Source organism: Loxodonta africana, chromosome 9 (genome assembly GCF_030014295.1).
Source record: "Loxodonta africana isolate mLoxAfr1 chromosome 9, mLoxAfr1.hap2, whole genome shotgun sequence".
Lineage (NCBI taxonomy): Eukaryota > Metazoa > Chordata > Mammalia > Proboscidea > Elephantidae > Loxodonta > Loxodonta africana.
In genome coordinates, this window is record NC_087350.1 from 53,236,755 (window position 1) to 53,256,011 (window position 19,257).

General features: G+C 40.7%; 2 protein-coding genes across 2 annotated transcripts in view; one reads left to right on the forward strand and one right to left on the reverse strand.

The window, feature by feature from the left end:
- The window catches only part of LOC100667379 (olfactory receptor 1N2-like), a 31,634-nt gene extending 16,739 nt beyond the window's left edge, over positions 1-14,895 (reverse strand). The window contains exons 1-2 of the mRNA XM_010588007.3: positions 14,302-14,895; positions 10,412-10,420 (exon numbers count right to left, since the gene is read on the reverse strand). Of these exons, the coding sequence (XP_010586309.2) occupies positions 10,412-10,420; positions 14,302-14,798 (506 nt within the window). The 5' untranslated portion in view covers positions 14,799-14,895. The remainder of the gene's footprint in view (positions 1-10,411; positions 10,421-14,301) is intronic.
- Positions 8,623-10,003, forward strand: LOC135232442 (olfactory receptor 1N1-like). Its single transcript, XM_064291483.1, is given in 2 exon segments — positions 8,623-9,252; positions 9,255-10,003. Coding segments are annotated over 2 exon segments (942 nt in total). The 5' UTR covers positions 8,623-9,059.
- Positions 14,896-19,257: the final 4,362 nt, after the last annotated feature.

Genomic DNA, 19,257 nt, shown 5'->3' on the forward strand with positions numbered 1-19,257 from the left:
TTTTGCTTCTCTAGAGAACTCAGCCTAAGACAGGTTCTATCCAGCTCGACAACCTCGTTGTTCTTCTATAGGTGATAAGCATACTTGATGGGAATGACAAGTGAGACTAAAGATGCCAAACTAGGAATACTGGGGGATTAAATACAATGCAGCGATATAAAATCACCGTCTATGTATATTAATTGGTGCTGCAATCTCTGGAGTCCCATGCCAGCATTTGAATTTTGTCTCAAATATTCACTAGCCATGAGTCCTTGTGCCAATTACTCAAACAAACTAATCTTCAATTTTCTCCTCTATAGAATGGTAAGAATAATAAGCTCTGCTTTCAAGTGTTGTTTCAGAATTAAGGAGACAATCTATGTAAAGCACTTAGCTGAGTGTCTGACATATAACAAGTGGCCAGTAAATGTTAGCTACAGGGCGATGATGATGGTGATGGCAAAAAAGAAACATAGGGCAAAAACGCAGGACTCAATATTTTCCTTTTCAGAAGAAATGATAAAGAAATGAGGGGATGTGAATGTTTCATATGCCTTTCACTGAAATGAGATAGTATGAAGGATTTTTTTTTTAACTTTTATTGAGCTTCAAGTGAACGTTTACAAATCAAGTCAGACTGTCACATATAAGTTTATATACACCTTACTCCATACTCTCACTTGCTCTCCCCCTAATGAGTCAGCACTTCCAGTCTCTCCTTTCGTGACAATTTTGCCAGCTTCCAACTCTCTCTATCCTCCCATCACCCCTCCAGACAGGAGATGTCAACACAGTCTCAAGTGTCTACCTGATACAAATAGCTCACTCTTCACCAGCATCTCTCTCCTACCCACTGTCCAGTCCCTTCCATGTCTGATGAGTTGTCTTCGGGAATGGTTCCTGTCCTGGGCCAACAGAAGGTTTGGGGACCATGACCACGGAGATTCCTCTAGTCTCAGTCAGACCATTAAGTCTGGTCTTTTTATGAGAATTTGGGGTCTGCATCCCACTGATCTCCTGCTCCCTCAGGGGTTCTCTGTTGGGCTCCCTGTCAGGGCAGTCATCGATTGTGGCCGGGCACCAACTAGTTCTTCTGGTCTCAGGATGATGTAAGTCTCTGGTTCATGTGGCCCTTTCTGTCTTTTGGGCTCATAGTTATCGTGTGACCTTGGTGTTCTTCATTCTCCTTTGCTCCAGGTGGGTTGAGACAAATTGATGCATCTTAGATGGCTGCTTGTTAGCATTTAAGACCCCAGACGCCACATTTCAAAGTGGGATGCAGAATGTTTTCATAATAGAATTATTTTGCCAATTGACTTAGAAGTGCCCTTAAACCATGGTCCCCAAACCCCCGCCCTTGCTCCGCTGACCTTTGAAGCATTCAGTTTATCCAGGAAACTTATTTGCTTTTGGTCCAGTCCAGCTGAGCTGACCTTCCATGTATGGAGTATTGTTCTTCCCTTCACCTAAAGCAGTTCTTATCTACTAACTAATCAGTAAAAAACCCTCTCCCACCCTCCCTCCCTCCCCCCCTCATAACCACAAAAGTATGTGTTCTCAGTTTATACTATTTCTCAAGATCTTATAAAAAAAAAAAAATTTTTTTTTTTTTTTTTATAATAGTGGTCTTATACAATATTTGTCCTTTTGCCTCTGACTAATTTCACTCAGCATGATGCCTTCCAGGTTCCTCCATGTTATGAAATGTTTCACAGATTCATCACTGTTCCTTATCGATGCGTAGTATTCCATTGTGTGAATATACCACAATTTATTTATCCATTCATCCGTTGATGGACACCTTGGTTGCTTCCAGCTCTTTGCTATTGTAAACAGAGCTGCAATAAACATGGGTGTGCATATATCTGTTTGTGTGAAGGCTCTTATTTCTCTAGGGTATATTGGGAGGAGTGGGATTTCTGGGTTGCATAGTAGTTCTATTTCTAACTGTTTAAGATAACGCCAGATAGATTTCCAAAGTGGTTGTACTATTTTACATTCCCACCAGCAGTATATAAGAGTTCCAAACTCTCCGCAGCCTCTCCAACATTTATTATTTTGTGTTTTTTGGATTAATGGCAGCCTTGTTGGAGTGAGATGGAATCTCATCATAGTTTTAATTTGCATTTCTCTAATGGCTAATGATCGAGAGCATTTTCTCATGTATCTGTTAGCTGCCTGAATATCTTCTTTAGTGAAGTGCGTGTTCACATCCTTTGCTCACTTCTTGACTGGGTTGTTTGTCTTTTTGTGGTTGAGTTTTGACAGAATCGTATAGATTTTAGAGATCAGGTGCTAGTTGGAAATGTCATAGCTGAAAATTCTTTCCCAATCTGTAGGTGGTCTTTTTACGCTTTTGGTGAAGTCTTTGGATGAGCATAGGTGTTTGATTTTTAGGAGCTCCCAGTTATCTGGTTTTTCTTCGTCATTTTTGGTAATGTTTTGTATTCTGTTTATGCCTTGTATTAGGGCTCCTAAGGTTGTCCCTATTTTTTCTTCCATGATCTTTATCGTTTTAGTCTTTACGTTTAGGTCTTTGATCCACTTGGAGTTAGGTTTTGTGCATGGTGTGAGGTATGATTTCTGTTTCATTTTTTTGCAAATGGATATCCAGTTATGCCAGCACCATTTGTTAAAAAGACTATCTTTTCCCCAATTAACTGACACTGGGCCTTTGTCAAATATCAGCTGCTCATATGTGGATGGATTTATATCTGGGTCCCCAATTCTGTTCCATTGGTCTATGTGTCTGTTGTTGTACCAGTACCAGGCTGTTTTGACTACTGTGGCTGTATAATAGGTTCTGAAATCAGGTAGAGTGAGGCCTCCCACTTTCTTCTTCTTTTTCAATAATGCTTTACTTATCCGAGGCTTCTTTCCCTTCCATACGAAGTTGGTGATTTGTTTCTCCATCACCTTAAAAAATGACATTGGAATTTGGATCGGAAGTGCATTGTATGTATAGATGGCTTTTTGTAGAATAGACATTTTTACTATGTTAAGTCTTCCTATCCATGAGCAAGGTATGTTTTTCCACTTAAGTAGGTCTTTTTTAGTTTCTTATAGTAGTACTTTGTAGTTTTCTTTGTACAGGTCTTTCACATCTTTGGTAAGATTTATTCCTAAGTATTTTATCTTCTTGGGGGCTACCGTGAATGGTATTGATTTGGTGACTTCCTCTTTGATGTTCTTTTTGGTGATGTAGAGGAATCCAAGTGATTTTTGTATGTTTATCTTACAACCTGAGACCCTGCCAAACTCTTCTATTAGTTTCAGTAGTTTTCTGGTGGATTCGTTGGGGTTTTCTGTGTATAAGATCATGCCATCTGCAAATAGAGATAATTTTACTTCCTCTTTGCCAATTCGGATGCCTTTATTTCTTTGTCTAGCCTAATTGCTCTGGCTAGGACCTCTAGCACGATGTTGAATAAGAGCGGTGATAAAGGGCATCCTTGTCTGGTTCCCGTTCTCAAGGGAAATGCTTTCAGGCTCTCTCCATTTAGAGTGATGTTGGCTGTTGGCTTTGTATAGATGCCCTTTATTATGTTGAGGAATTTTCCTTCAGTTCCTATTTTGGTGAGAATTTTTATCATAAATGGGTGTTGGACTTTGTCAAATGCCTTTTCTGCATCAATTGATAAGATCATGTGGTTTTTGTCTTTTGTTTTATTTATATGGTGGATTACATTAATGGTTTTTCTAATATTAAAACAGCCTTGCATACCTGGTATAAATCCCGCTTGGTCGTATTGGATTATTTTTTTGATATGTTGTTGAATTCTATTGGCTAGAATTTTGTTGAGGATTTTTGCATCTATGTTCATGAGGGATATAGGTCTGTAATTTTCTTTTTTTGTGATGTCTTTACCTGGTTTTGGTATCAGGGAAATGGTGGCTTCATAGAATGAGTTAGGTAGTATTCCATCATTTTCTATGCTTTGAAATACCTTTAGTAGTAGTGGTGTTAACTCTTCTCTAAAAGTTTGGTAGAACTCTGCAGTAAAGCCATTCGGGCCAGGGCTTTTTTTTTTTTGTTGGAAGTTTTTTGATTACCGTTTCAATCTCTTTTTCTGTTATGGGTCTATTTAGTTGTTCTACTTCTGATTGTGTTAGTTTAGGTAGGTAGTGTTTTTCCAGGAATTCATCCATTTCTTCTAGGTTTGCAAATTTGTTAGAGTACAGTTTTTCGTAATAATCTGATATGATTCTTTTAATTTCAGTTGGGTCTGTTGTGATGTGGCCCTTCTCATTTCTTATTCGAGTTATTTGTTTCCTTTCCTGTATTTCTTTAGTCAGTCTGGGCAATGGTTTATTAATTTTGTTAATTTTTTCAAAGAACCAGCTTTTGGCTTTGTGAATTCTTTCAATTGTTTTTCTGTTCTCTAATTCATTTAGTTCAGCTCTAATTTCTATTATTTGTTTTCTTCTGGTGCTTCATGGATTCTTTTGTTGCTCACTTTCTATTCAAGTTGTAGGGACAGGTCTCTGATTTTGGCTCTTTCTTCTTTTTGTATGTGTGCTTTTATCGATATAAATTGGCATCTGAGCACTACTTTTGCTGTGTCCCATAGGTTTTGATAGGAGGTATTTTCATTCTCGTTGCATTCTATGAATTTCTTTATCCCCTCCTTAATGTCTTCTATAACCCAGTCTTTTTTCAGCAGGGTATTGTTCAGTTTCCAAGTGTTTGATTTCTTTTCTCTAATTTTTCTGTTATTGATTTCCACTTTTATGGCCTTGTGGTCTGAGAAGATGCTTTGTAATATTTTGATGTTTTGGATTCTGCAAAGGTTTGTTTTATGACCTAATATGTGGTCTATTCTAGAGAATGTTCCATGTGTGCTAGAAAAAAAAGTATACTTTGCAGCAGTTGGGTGGAGAGTTCTGTATAAGTCAATGAGGTCAAGTTGGTTGATTGTTGTAATTAGGTCTTCCGTGTCTCTATTGAGCTTCTTACTGGATGTCCTGTCCTTCTCCGAAAGTGGTGTGTTGAAGTCTCCTACTATAAATTGTGGAGGTGTCTATCTCACTTTTCAGTTCTGTTAAAGTTTGTTTTATCTATCTTGCAGCCATGTCATTGGGTGCATAAATATTTAATATGGTTATATCTTCCTGATCAATTGTCCCTTTAATCATTATGTAGTGTCCTTCTTTATCCTTTGTGGTGGATTTAACTTTAAAGTTTATTTTGTCAGCAATTAATATTGCTACTCCTGATCTTTTTTGCTTATTGTTTGCTTGATTTATTTTTTTCCATCCTTTGAGTTTTAATTTGTTTATGTCTCTAAGTCTAAGGTGTGTCTCTTGTAGGCAGCATATAGACGGATGGTGTTTCTTTATCCAGTCTGAGACTCTCTGTCTTTTTATTGGTGTGTTTAGTCCATTTACATTCAGGGTAATTATAGATAAGTGTGTGTTTAGTGTTGTCATTTTGATGCCTTTTTATGTGTGTTGTTGACAATTTCATTTTTCCACTTACTTTTTTGTGCTGAGCCTTTTTCTTTGTAAATTGTGTGTTCCTCATTTTCATAGTATTTTACTTTATGGTTGCTGAGTCATTATGTTTTTCTTGGTTTTTATTTTGAGTTATGGAGTTGTTATACCTCTTTGTGGTTGCCTTAATATTTACCCCTATTTTTCTAAGTAAAAACCTAACTTGTATTGTCCTATATCGCCTTGTATCCCTCTCCATATGGCAGTTCTATGCCACCTGTATTTAGTCCCTCTTTTTGATTATTGTGATCTTTTCCGTATTGACTTCAATGATTCCCTGTTTTGAGCATTTTTTTTTTAATTAATCTTAATTTGTTTTTGTGATTTCCTTATTTGAGTTGATATCAGGATGTTCTATTCTGTGACCTTGTGTTGTGCTGGTATCTGATATTATTGGTTTTCTGACCAAACAATTTCCTTTAGTATTTCTTGCAGCTTTGGTTTGGTTTTTGCAAATTCTCTAAGCTTGTATTTATCTGTAAATATCTTAATTTCGCCTTCATATTTCAGAGAGAGTTTTGCTGGATATATGATCCTTGGCTGGCAGTTTTTCTCCTTCAGTGCTCTCTATATGTCATCCCATTGCCTTCTTGCCTGCATGGTTTGTGCTGAGTAGTCTGAACTTATTCTTATTGATTCTCCCTTGAAGGAGACCTTTCTTTTCTCCCTGGCTGCTTTTAAAATTTTCTCCTTATCTTTGGTTTTGGCAAGTTTGATGATAATATGTCTTGGTGTTTTTCTTTTTGGATCAACCTTAAATGAGGTTCGATGAGCATCTTGGATAGATATCCTTTCATCTTTCATGGTGTCAGGGAAGTTTTCTGTCAGCAGATCTTCAACTATTCTCTCTGTGTTTTCTGTCCTCCCTCCCTGTTCGGGGACTCCAATCACTCGCAAGTTATCCTTCTTGATAGAGTCCCACATGATCCTTAGGGTTTCTTCATTTTTTTAAATTTTTTTATCTGATTTTTTTTCAGCTATGTTGGTGTTAATTCCCTGGTCCTCCAGATTTCCCGCTCTGCATTCTAATTGCTCAAGTCTGCTCCTCTGGCTTCTATTGAGTTGTCTTATTCTGTAATTTTATTGTTAATCTTTTGTATTTCTACATGCTGTCTCTCTATGGATTCTTGCAACTTATTAATTTTTCCACTATGTTCTTGAATAATCTTTTTGAGTTCTTCAACTGTTTGATCAGTGTGTTCCTTGGCTTTTGCTGTAGATTGCCTTATTTCATTTCTGAGGTCATCCCTGATGTCTTGAAGCATTCTGTAGATTAGTTTTTTATATTCTGTATCTGATAATTCCAGGATCGTATCTTCATTTGGGAAAGATTTTGATTCTTTGTTTGGGGGGTTGTAGAAGCAGTCATGGTCTGCTTCTTTATGTGGTTTGATATCGACTGCTGTCTCCGAGCCATCACTAAGATATTGTAGTGGTTTATTCTATATTTGCTCACTGAGTCTTATCTTGTTTTGTTTTCTTTCAGTATACGTGGATGGGCTACTAGATTGTGCTGTCTTGATTGTTGTAGACCTTGACTTACTTATGACCTATTACCAGCTGGTTTGGGCTGTTACCAGATATATAAGCCTGAGTCCATTCACTATTCTTGAGTAGAATCTGACTTTGGGTAATCAAGTGTGTGATGCACCCTGTCACCTCTCCACCTTGAGAAGTAGTGGTGATAGTTGTGTGCACCAGATTCTAGTAGCAGCTGGGGTTCACACTCCAGGGGGGCAGGATGCTGACAGGTTTTCCCCAAGTGTCAGTGAGGTAGGTGTGTCTCTATTCCTAAAGCACCTTTGTGGGTGGGCTCTGCAGCTGTACCTTAGGTCCCCATTGAAAGTACCTCTATAGACTGGTAGATGTCATCCTTCTTAGACCCCTAAGGCAGGAGGCTAGGTGGTCTGGGGGGAGCTTCAGCCCTCAGTTCCCTGTTGTGAGTCAGTGAGGGCTCTGTTGAATATGCAGAGATATCAGACCTGGGAAACTTGTCTTTCCAGTAAATCTGCTTAAAAAAAAATGCAGTCAGATCCCTATCAGAAATGCCTTTGCATTATAATAGCCACCTTGTTCCCTGTAGGGGTGAAAGCCTGAGACTGTGCATCACATATGCTTGGCTGGAGCTGGTTCTGTGTTTTTAGTCCAATTAGGGAAGGATTTTTGTTCCCTAGGTTTTTTGTGGTTGCTTCTCTCAGGCCAGAAGAATGGGTTAGGGAAAGACCAAAAAAAAAAAAAAAAAAAGGGGGGGGAGGGAGAGAAAAACCACGGAGCAGTTCTCCCTCTGGCTCAGGAAATTCCAATGTTAATGAAGCCGCCTGGGAAGGGGAGGGGAGGGTTCAGAAAAATAGGAGAGAGTAGCACCCCGGAATATAGACAAAGTTACTTATCTTGCTTGGGATGACTGTTTTATATGAGATTCCCAGAGGCGCGTCTCCTGGGTAGAGATTGCCCCCAAGGGTCAGGCCCGTGTCCCATGCTAGCACTGTCTCAGAAGCCGAGGTCAGTTCCTCCGCTGCCAGTCCAAAGCCCAGGGTCAAGGTTCCCAGGCTGGGACACTGCACTCCCGGCTCCAAAAACAGTCACTGCCTCCCGGTGACTTCTCCTCCCACCAGCCGCGTCACCACGCCACCCGCGTAGACCGGCTGGGCCCCCCCCAGGTCAGTTCAGGGGGCTGGGGCTGTGCCCCGTGTTTGCACCTTCACAGGATGTCCTGCTCAGCTCCCCTGTGCCCAGTCCAAAGCCGGGTGCCAAGGTTCCCCACCTGGGACACTGCATTCCCGGCTCCAAAACCAGTCGCTGCCTCCCGGGGACTTCTCCTCCCTCCAGCCGCGTCAGCGCTGCCTGCGCTGACTGGCTGGGCTCCCTCCCGAGGTCAGTTCAGGGGGGTAGGGCTGTGCCCTGTGTTTGCGCCGTCACAGGATGCTGTGCTCAGCTCCCCTGCGCCCAATCCAAAGCCTGGCACCAAGGTTACCTGACTGGGACTCTGGCTCCAGGCTCCGAAAACAGTCGCTGCTTCTCCGTAGTTGTTCGTTCTTGGTCTCTGTCACTCAGGTCAACTCTTTAAATCTGTGTTTGTTGGTCACGGTTCGTAGATCGTCATGTATCTGATCGATTCACTTGTTTTTCCGAGTCTTTGTTGCAAGAGGGATCCAAGGTAGCGTCTACCTAGTCAGCCATCTTGGCCCCCTCCTGAAGGATTTTTAAAAGAAGAATTTTGTATGGATTTTTGGGTCATCTCCCAATAAAATGTAAGATTAACTCACCCCAGTCTACTCATATATACATGGTACTGCCACCATGAAAATCTGATATGGGCTGAACATGCCCAATGCCTCCTTGGTAGAGTGCCCCCTGTGTGAAAGATTGACTAGAGGGAAAGAGAGAGGAAAGAAAACAATTATGAGATTCCCGAGAAAGACAGTTAAGGGAGGAAAAAAGGTGTCAGATTGGAGGTAAAGTCAGAATTGGGAGTGATAAAGAATTTAAAGGGATATTTGGGAATTGTAGAGCAGCATATGTTGATTTTTAGAAGAAATCTAGCATTCTAATTCTCCTCCCTAGCCTCTAGATGCTGTGCAGTCATGGATGGGAGTAATCAATCTAGAGTCTCTGAATTTTTCCTCCGTGGAGTATCTGCATCGCCAGAACAACAGCAGTTGATCTTTGGAATTTTCCTGAGTATGTATCTTGTCACCTTGACTGGGAATGTGCTCATCATCCTGGCCATAGGCTCTGACCTGCACCTCCACACCCTCGTGTACTTCTTTTTGGCCAACTGTCTTTTGTTGACATGGGTTTGACAACCTCCACAGTTATGAAGATGCTGGTAAATGTACAGACGCAGCATCATACCATCTCCTATACTGGCTGCCTTACCCAAATGTATTTCTTTCTGATGTTTGGTGATCTGGACAGCTTCTTCCTGGCTGTCATGGCATATGACCGCTATGTGGCCATTTGCCATCCTCTCTGTTACTCCACAGTCATGAGCCCCCGAACCTGTGTCCTGCTGCTTCTACTGTGCTGGGTCCTCACCACCATTGTAGCCCTGACTCACACCCTCTTCATGACTCAGCTGTCTTTCTGTGCTATTGGGGAGATTTCTCACTTTTTCTGTGACATAACTCCTGTCCTGAAGCTGTCATGTTCTGATATCCAAATCAATGAGTTGATGGTTTTTGCCTTAGGAGGCACAGTACTCATTGTCCCTTTTATATGCATTGTCATCTTCTACATCTACATTGTATCAGCTGTCCTGAAAATTCAAACACCTGGTGGTGGAGGTAGCAAGGCCTTTTCCACCTGCAGCTCCCATCTCTATGTTGTCTGTGTGTTCTACGGGACCCTCTTCAGTGCCTACCTGTGCCCTTCCTCTGTTGTCTCAGAAGAGAAGGACGTTGTAGCTGCTGCTGTGTACACTGTGGTGACTCCCATGTTGAACCCCTTTATCTATAGCCTAAGGAACAAGGTCATGAAGGGGGCCCTCAAGAGGCTCCTCAGTCGCAGAAGGATTTTCTTCTCTTAGATATAGCGGCAGCCATGCTTAATGAAAAGACAAAGGCTTAGAGTCAGAAAATTGGCTTCAGTTGAGAGCTGGCCACATAGTAGCCATAAAATTATAGTCCAGTTACATAACCTCTCTTAGCCTTAGTTTTCTCGTCTATAAAATGGAGATAATAATCTCTATGTAATAAGGAGGTTTGGAGCATTAAATGAGATAAACTAAGAAATGCATCCAGTAGAGTGGTTAATAAAAGTGGGCTTTCAATAAATGATAGTTATTATTGTTATTACTGTTGTCACCCTTCATCCCTTTCTCAAAAAGTATTTTCTGTGAGATTCATTCATTCAGCAAATATTTACTGAGCATCTACTATGTGCTGGGAGCTGTTATTTGTGTCAATGAACAAGACAAAGTCCCTGTTTTCATGACGGTCTCATTCTAGGTTATTAATTTATCAATCATCAGGCATTTGGGGGCATCTGTCTCATTTATAGCACTAAATGGAGATAAAAGAAATAAAGGATGGAGATAAGGTTATATCCCAGGAGATGCAGAATGGGTAAGGAATGAGTTCCCCATAAGAAGACTGAAATTCAATATTTAGCTTTCCAAGCTGGTTGTCCCAATTCCCAGATTCATCAGGAAGTTGTTGGAGCTCCCCATGCTGCCTCTGCACCATGCTGGTCAGAAATGTTCAGTGTGAATCATCCTTTATGGGACTGGTACGGGGAACCTAGAATCTAAACCCAACCACTCAGCAGCAACTAACAATAGGGACAAACTCTGCAAGTCTGTTTCTTTATTTGCCTTCAGGAAACAGTAGATCAAAAAGGGACATCAGCAGCTTAAATTAGTTGCAGAGATGGAAAAATGATGCTTAATGGCACATGGGGTTTTTTCTCTTCCAAGAACCATTGAAATATTGTTTTTTAAAAACAAGGGCCATAATATTTTGATTCCTTACTTCCCTCTGATGTGACCAACGGTCCACTGGCAGTCTACATCTCCACATTCAATTTACTTCTGAGATCCAACCTATTTTACAATGTGTCATGATTCCTGTACTTCTTTAAGTAAAGAGATGATCATGAGATTAACTATTGAGCATCTTTCAAAGAATCAAACTCCCCAGGCTTCAGCGGTTGGTGAGTGGAAATGTGAATTATTTAGAGTAAACTGTCCCGTTTTAGTGCTTTAGTATTCCACTTGTTTGGTAACCTGGAATGTGAAGTTTCTTATCCTCCCCAGATATCCTTTTGAGACATTCCCACTAACATTCCCGCTAGCAGTCCTTAAATGGGATGAGGAAGTCATTCTCATAAGCTGAGCTGCAGCTTGCAGCCCTAGAGTCCTTCTGTTCCAATCACCTCCATCTAACTCTTATTCCATTCTATTGATGTCTCTTGCTCTGTTGACTATGAGCCATTGACAGTATCCTTTGAGCCACTGACCTCTAGCTTTCTTCTGCCTTTGAACTGGCAAGAACATATCCTCCACTTCTCATGATAAGCTCTTTCAGGAGAGACCCCTGCAGAGTTCTAAGGCCTCTAATGACACAGCTTTTGGATAAAAAGAGGTTGAAATGTGAGATTACTTGATACAGCCTCACACTATTTCTGCAATCCCTGTGTCCTCTGATATCCTAAACTTGCTGTTCAGATGGCCCAATCAGCACCACCTTCCTTACTCCAGGTGCTTTCCCATGATTCTCTTCTGGTTTCTTTCGCATTCTGACCTACAGGGAATCTAAATCCATTAATAGTTCAGTATGTGTATGAACTATTGGGGGATGTATTTGTGTTCTTTTCCATAGACCCCAAGCAAATCAGGAGATATGGCTTCATGTCCATTTTGGTTCCCCCAATGTTATTCTGTGGGAGTTAGAAGTTAGGTCAAGAGGAAGCATTGCCTATAATTGTTAAAATCCCTAACATTCTAAGATCCCACCTAGCCAATAAGTTAGCATTATGTTCATAATTCCAGACTGACCCCTCTCTTGATACAGCCTATTCCACCCATTGACAATCCCTAAGCTCAAACTTCCATTCTCTTCAGGTCATCCATTTCAAGTAGGGTTTTGTGATGATGACATTAAAATAATTCACACTGAAACACAAGCATTTATAAATCTTCGCACCTTAGTGATGCAATGTGAGTGGAAGGTGCTGTTAATTGGGATTAGAAGTACATAAAGGAAAGTTTCCTGGTGCCTCTGACCTATTCAGGGTATTCATATTCCTCTTGCTTGGAACCTGGTTCGAAAAAGCAAGCAGTCAGCAATTTGTTCCTTTTCTTATTGTACTTTAATTAATTAAAAAATTGTACTTTAGTTGAAGGTTTACAGAACAAACTAGCTTCTTATTAAACTGTTAGCACACAGATTGTTTTATGACATTGGTTATCAACCCTTCTACACATCAACACTCTCCTTTCTCAAACTTGGGTTCCCCATTACCAGCTTTCCTTTCCTCTTCTGAGTTCTAGTCCTTGCTTCTGGGTGGATGTGTCCCTTTACTGTTGTTTTGTTTTATGGGTCTTTCTAATCTTTGGCTGAAGGGTGAACATCAGGACTGACTTCTTTGCTGAGCTGAAAGGGTATCTGGGGCCATGCTCTCAGGGTTTCTCCAGTCTCTGTCAGGCCAGTAAATCTGGTCTTCTTTTGTGAATTAGAATTTTGTTCTACATCTCTCTAGCTCTGTCCAAGATCCTTTTTGTACTAAATTCAGTCTGGTGAAGGCTATGGTAGTTGTGGTCCATTAGTCCTTAGGACTAATCTTTCTCTTGTGTCTTTAATTTTCTTCATTCTGCCTTACTCCTGAAGGGGTGAGACCAGTGGAGTATCTTAGATGGCTCACAGGCTTTTAAGATCCCAGATGATACTAACCAAAGTAGAATGTGGAACATATGCTCTATAAACTTTGTTATGTCAATTGAGCTAGATATTCCCCCAGACCATGGTTCCCAATGTCCTCAGCCAAGTGATTCAGTCCCTCAGGGTGTTTGGGTGAGTCTATGGAGCTTTTATAACTTTGCTTTGTACGTGTTGTGCTGGCTTCCACAGTATTGTGTTTTGTCATCCTCTTCACCAAAGTTACCACTTATCTATTGTCTATATAGTGTTTTTCCATCCTCACCTCTTCCCTCCCTCATAACCATCAAAGATTGTTTCTTTTTGTGTATAATCCTTCCAAGTATTTTTATAGTACTGGTCTCACAGAGTATTTGTCCTTTTGTGATTGACTTATTTCACTCAGCATGATGCCCTCCAGATTCATCCATGTCATGAGATGCTTTGCAGATTCATCATTTTTATTTATCATTGCTTTGCAGTCCATTGAGTGTATGTACCATAGTTTGTTTATTCACTCATCTGATGATGGGCATCTATAGCCTTAGTGGTCATTGTTCCAAAAGTCAGGAAGAGGCTTCGAATCCTTGAGTGAAGCAACTGAACTCATAACAATGGGTGGTTTCCTGGAGCTAGGAAGGATACTATGAAGTTTCTTCTCCTGACTGGCCATCAACACCAGTAAAAAATGTGAGAAGAGCACTGAACAAGATGTGAGAAAAGGAAAACAGATACATTAAAAAGTCTTAATTCTGCAGTCTTCCTATGCCATGGGAGCCCTGTTAACCAACATCCTCCAGAGTTTCACAAGAGCTAAAAAATTTAAAGGCAAGAGCAATAATCAATCAAGTCAACTCAGAATTCACAGCTTACACTAAAGATTTGTAAGGAATGGAGAGAATGACTGTAACAGAATTCAGTTCATCAACTATTTACTGAACACTTATTCCATGCTGAGTGAGATTAGAGGTCCATCATCTGGGGATGTGTGAATACATGTGTCTGGTATAAAGAAGAAAGCAAATGTCACTAAGAAGATACTTTCATCCAGTTGAAGAGTCTCTGCAGGGCCCCCTTCATGTCCCTGTTTCTTAGGCTATAAATAAAAGGGTTTAGCAAGGGGGTGACCACTGTATACATTACAGAAGCAATTATGTCATTGTCATTGGAGTTGCTGGATGAGGGGAAAAAATACAGTCCAATAATTGTTCCATAATACAGATACACAACAGAAAGTTGGGAGCCACAGGTGGAAAAGGCTTTGCAGACCCCTTTGGTAGATGGAGCCTTCAGGATGGTGGCCCCTATGCGGCCATAAGAGGCAAGGATGCACATTAGTGGGAGGGCAATGACTGCCACTCCAGCTGTGAAAATGATCATCTCATTGAGGAAGGTGTCTGAGCAGGACAGCTTGAGCAGGGCAGCAAGGTCACAGAAGAAGTGGGGGATGGTTTTGTCAGCACAGAAGGACAAATGGGCCAGGGGGATGGTGTGAGACAGGGCACTGGCACAGGACAGAATCCAGGACACAGCTACAAGTAGGGTACACAGCCAGTCCCTCATGATGGTGGTATAGTGGAGGGGGTGACAGATGGCAACGTACCGATCATATGCCATTGAGGTGAGGAGGAAATTGTCCAGATCTGTAAAAAGTATGAAAAAATACATCTGTGCTATGCACCCTGAATAGGGGATGGATTGATTCCGAGTCTGCATGTTTATTAACATCTTAGGGACAGTTACAGATGAGAAAGAGATGTCAGTGAAGGCCAAGTGGCTGAGGAAGAAGTACATGGGGGTGTGAAGGCGAGGGTCCACCCTGATAAGCAGGATGATGAGCAGGTTCCCCAGCACGGTGGTGAGGTACATCACCAGGAACAGGGTGAAGAACATGCCCTGCTGCTCCAGCTGGATGGGGAACCCCAGAAGAAGGAATTCAGATGTGCTGCTCTGATTCTCCCACCTCATGATGCTCTTCTCTCTACTGGGGTTGAAGAATGGTTGAGAATATTAGGGACTCTGAAATAATCATTTTAGCAGTTATATTAAAAAGATACATGTCATATTTCAGAATGTGGAAAACTTAGTCTCTTTCTCATATATTCCTTATATGCTGGCACATAAGGGAATTAGTAAAACTGTTGATAAGGCAAATGTTAATAAAAGCCAACATTTCTGGGCTCACTGACTGACAAAATAGAACCCTTGCATCTGCATCACTGAGGACCAGACTTTGGAAAATGGTGTCTCATCCACAATATTGCCCCAAGATGGCCCTTTAGTGAGTATTTCTAATCATCAACCATGGCAGAGCAAGAGTTGAATGACTTGACTTCATCCCCTATTGTTAAATCTCATAGGTGAGGCAAAATTTTCAAATAAAAGGATGCAAATTGTAGTACTGTGTTTCTCCAAAAACACTAGCCAATATGCATAAAATTTATCTGTTTTAAATCAGGAGAGGGACCCTAAGAAACTCTGAATTGTATCAATCCATTCTTCCTACCACAGCCAAAGAGATCTTTTTTAAAGACTTAATTTCAACAAAGACCAAGAGGCTATCATTCGAACAGAACAAGAGGTTACTACATGGTTTAAAATCAGGAAAGGTGTGCATCAGGGGTGTATCTTTTCACCATGCTTATTCAATCTCTATGCTAAGCAAATAACCCGAGAAACTGGATTTTATGAAGAAAAATGCAGCATCAGGATTGGAGGAAGACAATAACAAACTTCAATTTGCAGATGACACAACCTTGGTTGCTGAAAGTGAAGAGGACTTGAAACATTGAGGAAGATCAAACACTACACCCTTCAGTATGGATTGCACCTCAACATAAAGAAAACAAAATTGTCACAACTGGACCAATAAGCAGCATCATCGCGATAAATGGCAAAAATGTTGAAGTTATCAAGGATTTCATTTACTTGAATCCACAATAAAAGCCCATAGAAGCAGCTGTCAAGAACAAAATCAATGTATTGCATTGGGCAAATTGGCCACAAAAGATGTCTTTAAGGTGTTAAAAAGCAAAGATGTCACTCTGAGGCCTAAAGTGACTCAAGCCATAGTATTTTCAGTAACCTCATATGCCTGTGAAAGCTAGAGAGTGAATAAGGAAGACTGAAAAAGAATTGATATCTTTGAATTACAGTGTTGGTGAAGAACATTGAATCTGTTTTGGAAGAAGTACAGCCAGAATGCTCCTTAGAAGTGAGGATGATGAGATTTTGTCTCATGTACTTTTGGACACGTTATCAGGAGGGACATGTCCCTGGAGAAGACATCATGCTGGATAAAGTAGAGGGTCAGAGAAAAAGTGCAAGATCTTCAATGAGATGGATTGACACAGTGGCTTCAACAATGGGCTCAAACTTGGCAAAAATTGTGAGGACCGGCAGTGTTTCATTGAGTTGTATGTAGGGTTGCTTGGAGTCAAAACTGATTCTATGGCACCTAATAACAACAAATTTCAATGTGTCTTCTCCTTTTAAAAACTCTCAAGTTGTTCCCATTAACCTCAAGATATAGTATAGCAAACCTAATACGCCTTAAAGGTCCTATAAAATCTGTGCCTTTCATAGGTTTCCAACTCCTTTTCCCCCGTTCTCAAACTTCTCACTCTCACTGCCTTCTCTGGAAAGGCACATTTCCATTTGATATAATGTTTTTAGCCACTGAGTTTGTGGTCATTTCTCACAACAGCAATAGGAAACTAATACATCAGGTTTGGAAAGATTTCAGGTATATCCAAACACTATAGCTACCTGGGTACCATACTCATACCATACCCATTACTGTTGAGTTTTGATTAGCAGCTGTAGCACCTAACCTCTATGCCACCAGGGTTTCCACCTGGGTTCCAGTATGTACCAAATACACTTCGCCAACATCCACTTTGCATACAACAAAACAAAGAGTAATTTAAGAGCTAATCCCTATGTAACAAGTATGAAAATTAAATCACTATTTCATTGGAAGCGTTTGTTACTAATCACAAAACAGGCTATAGACCACCCTTTCTACAAAATCTGAAGATCTACCTCTCTGGGTAACATAAGTCAGAGTGTTAGAGAGGATTTTTACTCATCAAAAAAGCTTCTAGTCAGGATCCAAAATTCAGCAATGGCAGGTTTTAAAGTCTCTGGTTTTTATTCTAACTGTGTAACACCTCCTACCAATTCCTCAAATGTATCCTCAGCCTAACATAACTAGTGAAACTCGTCAAAAAGTACAGTATTTTAAAAGAGCTGTACTCAAGCTTCTCCCTTCCTAGTGATACCCAAGGAGTGAGGCATTCCCAGCTTTCTTCAGAGGCAGTATGAGACTACAGGGAAAAAGACAAAAGTTTTGGCATAAGATAGATTTAGCTCACAATCATAGGTTGATTATGGAATTTTTGTCCCATAGCAGGTTTCTTAACCTTTATAAACTTGTGAAAGACAAGGATGTTTAAATGATGAATAATTATATCCAATACATTTATTGTAAAGAAGAAATGAGGTAACATAAGCAGAGGCCCTAGTACCTTTTCTTATGCATAGACTAAAGACTAAAAAAAAAAAAAAAAAAAAGTACCAATAAATGCTGATTCTGCTCCTGCCACAGTTAAAGACAAAATACAAATCTATCCAGAGAAGGAGCAGAGAAACTTACATTCTTTTACACTCAGGAGAAAATGAATCATATCAGTTCCTTTGCTGGACTCTGGGTTTTGATATCTTGGACAAGGTGTGGAATTGGGATTAGAAATCGCTGGCAAACATCAGGATGGCAAACCATAAGCAACAAAATAGGAAACATATAAACACTGAGGAAAAAAAATCCATCATTCTACCAAGAGAGTAATCATTCAGGCAGGGGTCAGACAGATGGGTCCTCTTTACTATGGAAGTAAACTAAACAGGCAATTCAGGAGAGAAGATTGTTCTCACAGAAGTAGCTTATATTCTGACACCCAGGAGCTGAAGGCCATGTGGGGAAGAGCTGGGTGACTTACGGGGTAGTCAAGTGCCGGCCCATACACAGCCAACCAGAACTCCAAGCCAAAGTCCAGAGGGAAACTGGCAGTGGCCTTTATGAGTAATAAAGTCCTGCTTTCATGAGAAGGGGATCGGGAGTATATTCAGCAAAATGTAAAGAAGTGCCTTTTTTTACACTGGTCCCAGCTTCCTACATCTTTTTCCCTTCATTGATTCATCTTCACTCCACCTTTCTTCTCAATTTCCAGTGTCCTCATATGGCTTCATATGGCTTAAGGGGTAGGAGTAAGTCTGAGCAATTCCTACACACTCAGATATTAGGAGCTAAATAGGTGACATTTGGAGAGACATTTGCCCTTAGAACGCACGTACATTCATTCAGCAACTGTGGTAGAGTGTTGTCCTATTGAACAGAGGGGAATAATGCTGATTATCAAGAGAAAAAATGTCTAATGTTGGCATTTGGGGCATTTCTGTAGTCAGTGGGATTGTGGGAGGCCTTCCTGAAACCCCTGGCTTAAGCACCTGAAGGCTTTGGGATGCTTGAATTCTGCATTGTTCAAATCCGGTTTTCTAAGTTAGAATCCATGGCAAGAGTAGATTCCTGTTGACTGACTCTGCTTCCTTGTATCTCTGTCTTTATCTCTTGGTCCACTTATCTCTATTTCTTCCTCTTTTTCTCTTCCTGTCTATTCCTTCACATTGTGCTTCTTTTACTTTCTCCTTCCTTCCCTCTCAGTCCTCACTCTCTTTGCCTCCGAATCTGCGTTTTTCTGTCACTCCATCTTTCTATTCTTTCTCTCTCTCTCTTTGTCTTTAAATTTTCTCTCTTCTCTCCTGTGCCAAAACCTGCTTCCTGATTCTTTCTCTTCTATATACATATATAAACTCATGTATTGCTGAGAAAACGTACTCATCCCATCCCAGTACTGACCTTGCTGGCATTTATGATGCAGTGTTTGGTGGGTAAATGTGTCCTGAGGTCCTTTTTAGAGGACATGAAGACTGGCTTCCAAGGTCCTAGACATTTGAGGGGTATCAAGAAGAAATGCGACAAGCTCAGACTCTCATTTCTGTTTACCAGCTCAGATCTATGAATGGAATAGTATAACTAGCCAGGGAGAGAACCATAGGGCAAAGGGACCAGAATTTGTAATTTCCAGTTAAAGACACCTATTAAACTTGGATTAATTGCCCAATTTCCCTCTTTATTCCTCTAGGAAAGGTTTCCAGTGGGAGATAAGTTTGTGCTGGAACCTTAGAGGATGAGTCCACAAAGAAAGGCTCTCACGGCATACTCAGTCTCCCTCCTGGCCTAGGCTCTACTTTCCCAGGCTTCATCACACTCTGGAAGAGATAAATCCCAGGGAGGTTACTATATATATATGTGTGTGTGTGTGTATGTGTGTGTGTATGTGTATATATATATATATATTGTGTTGGC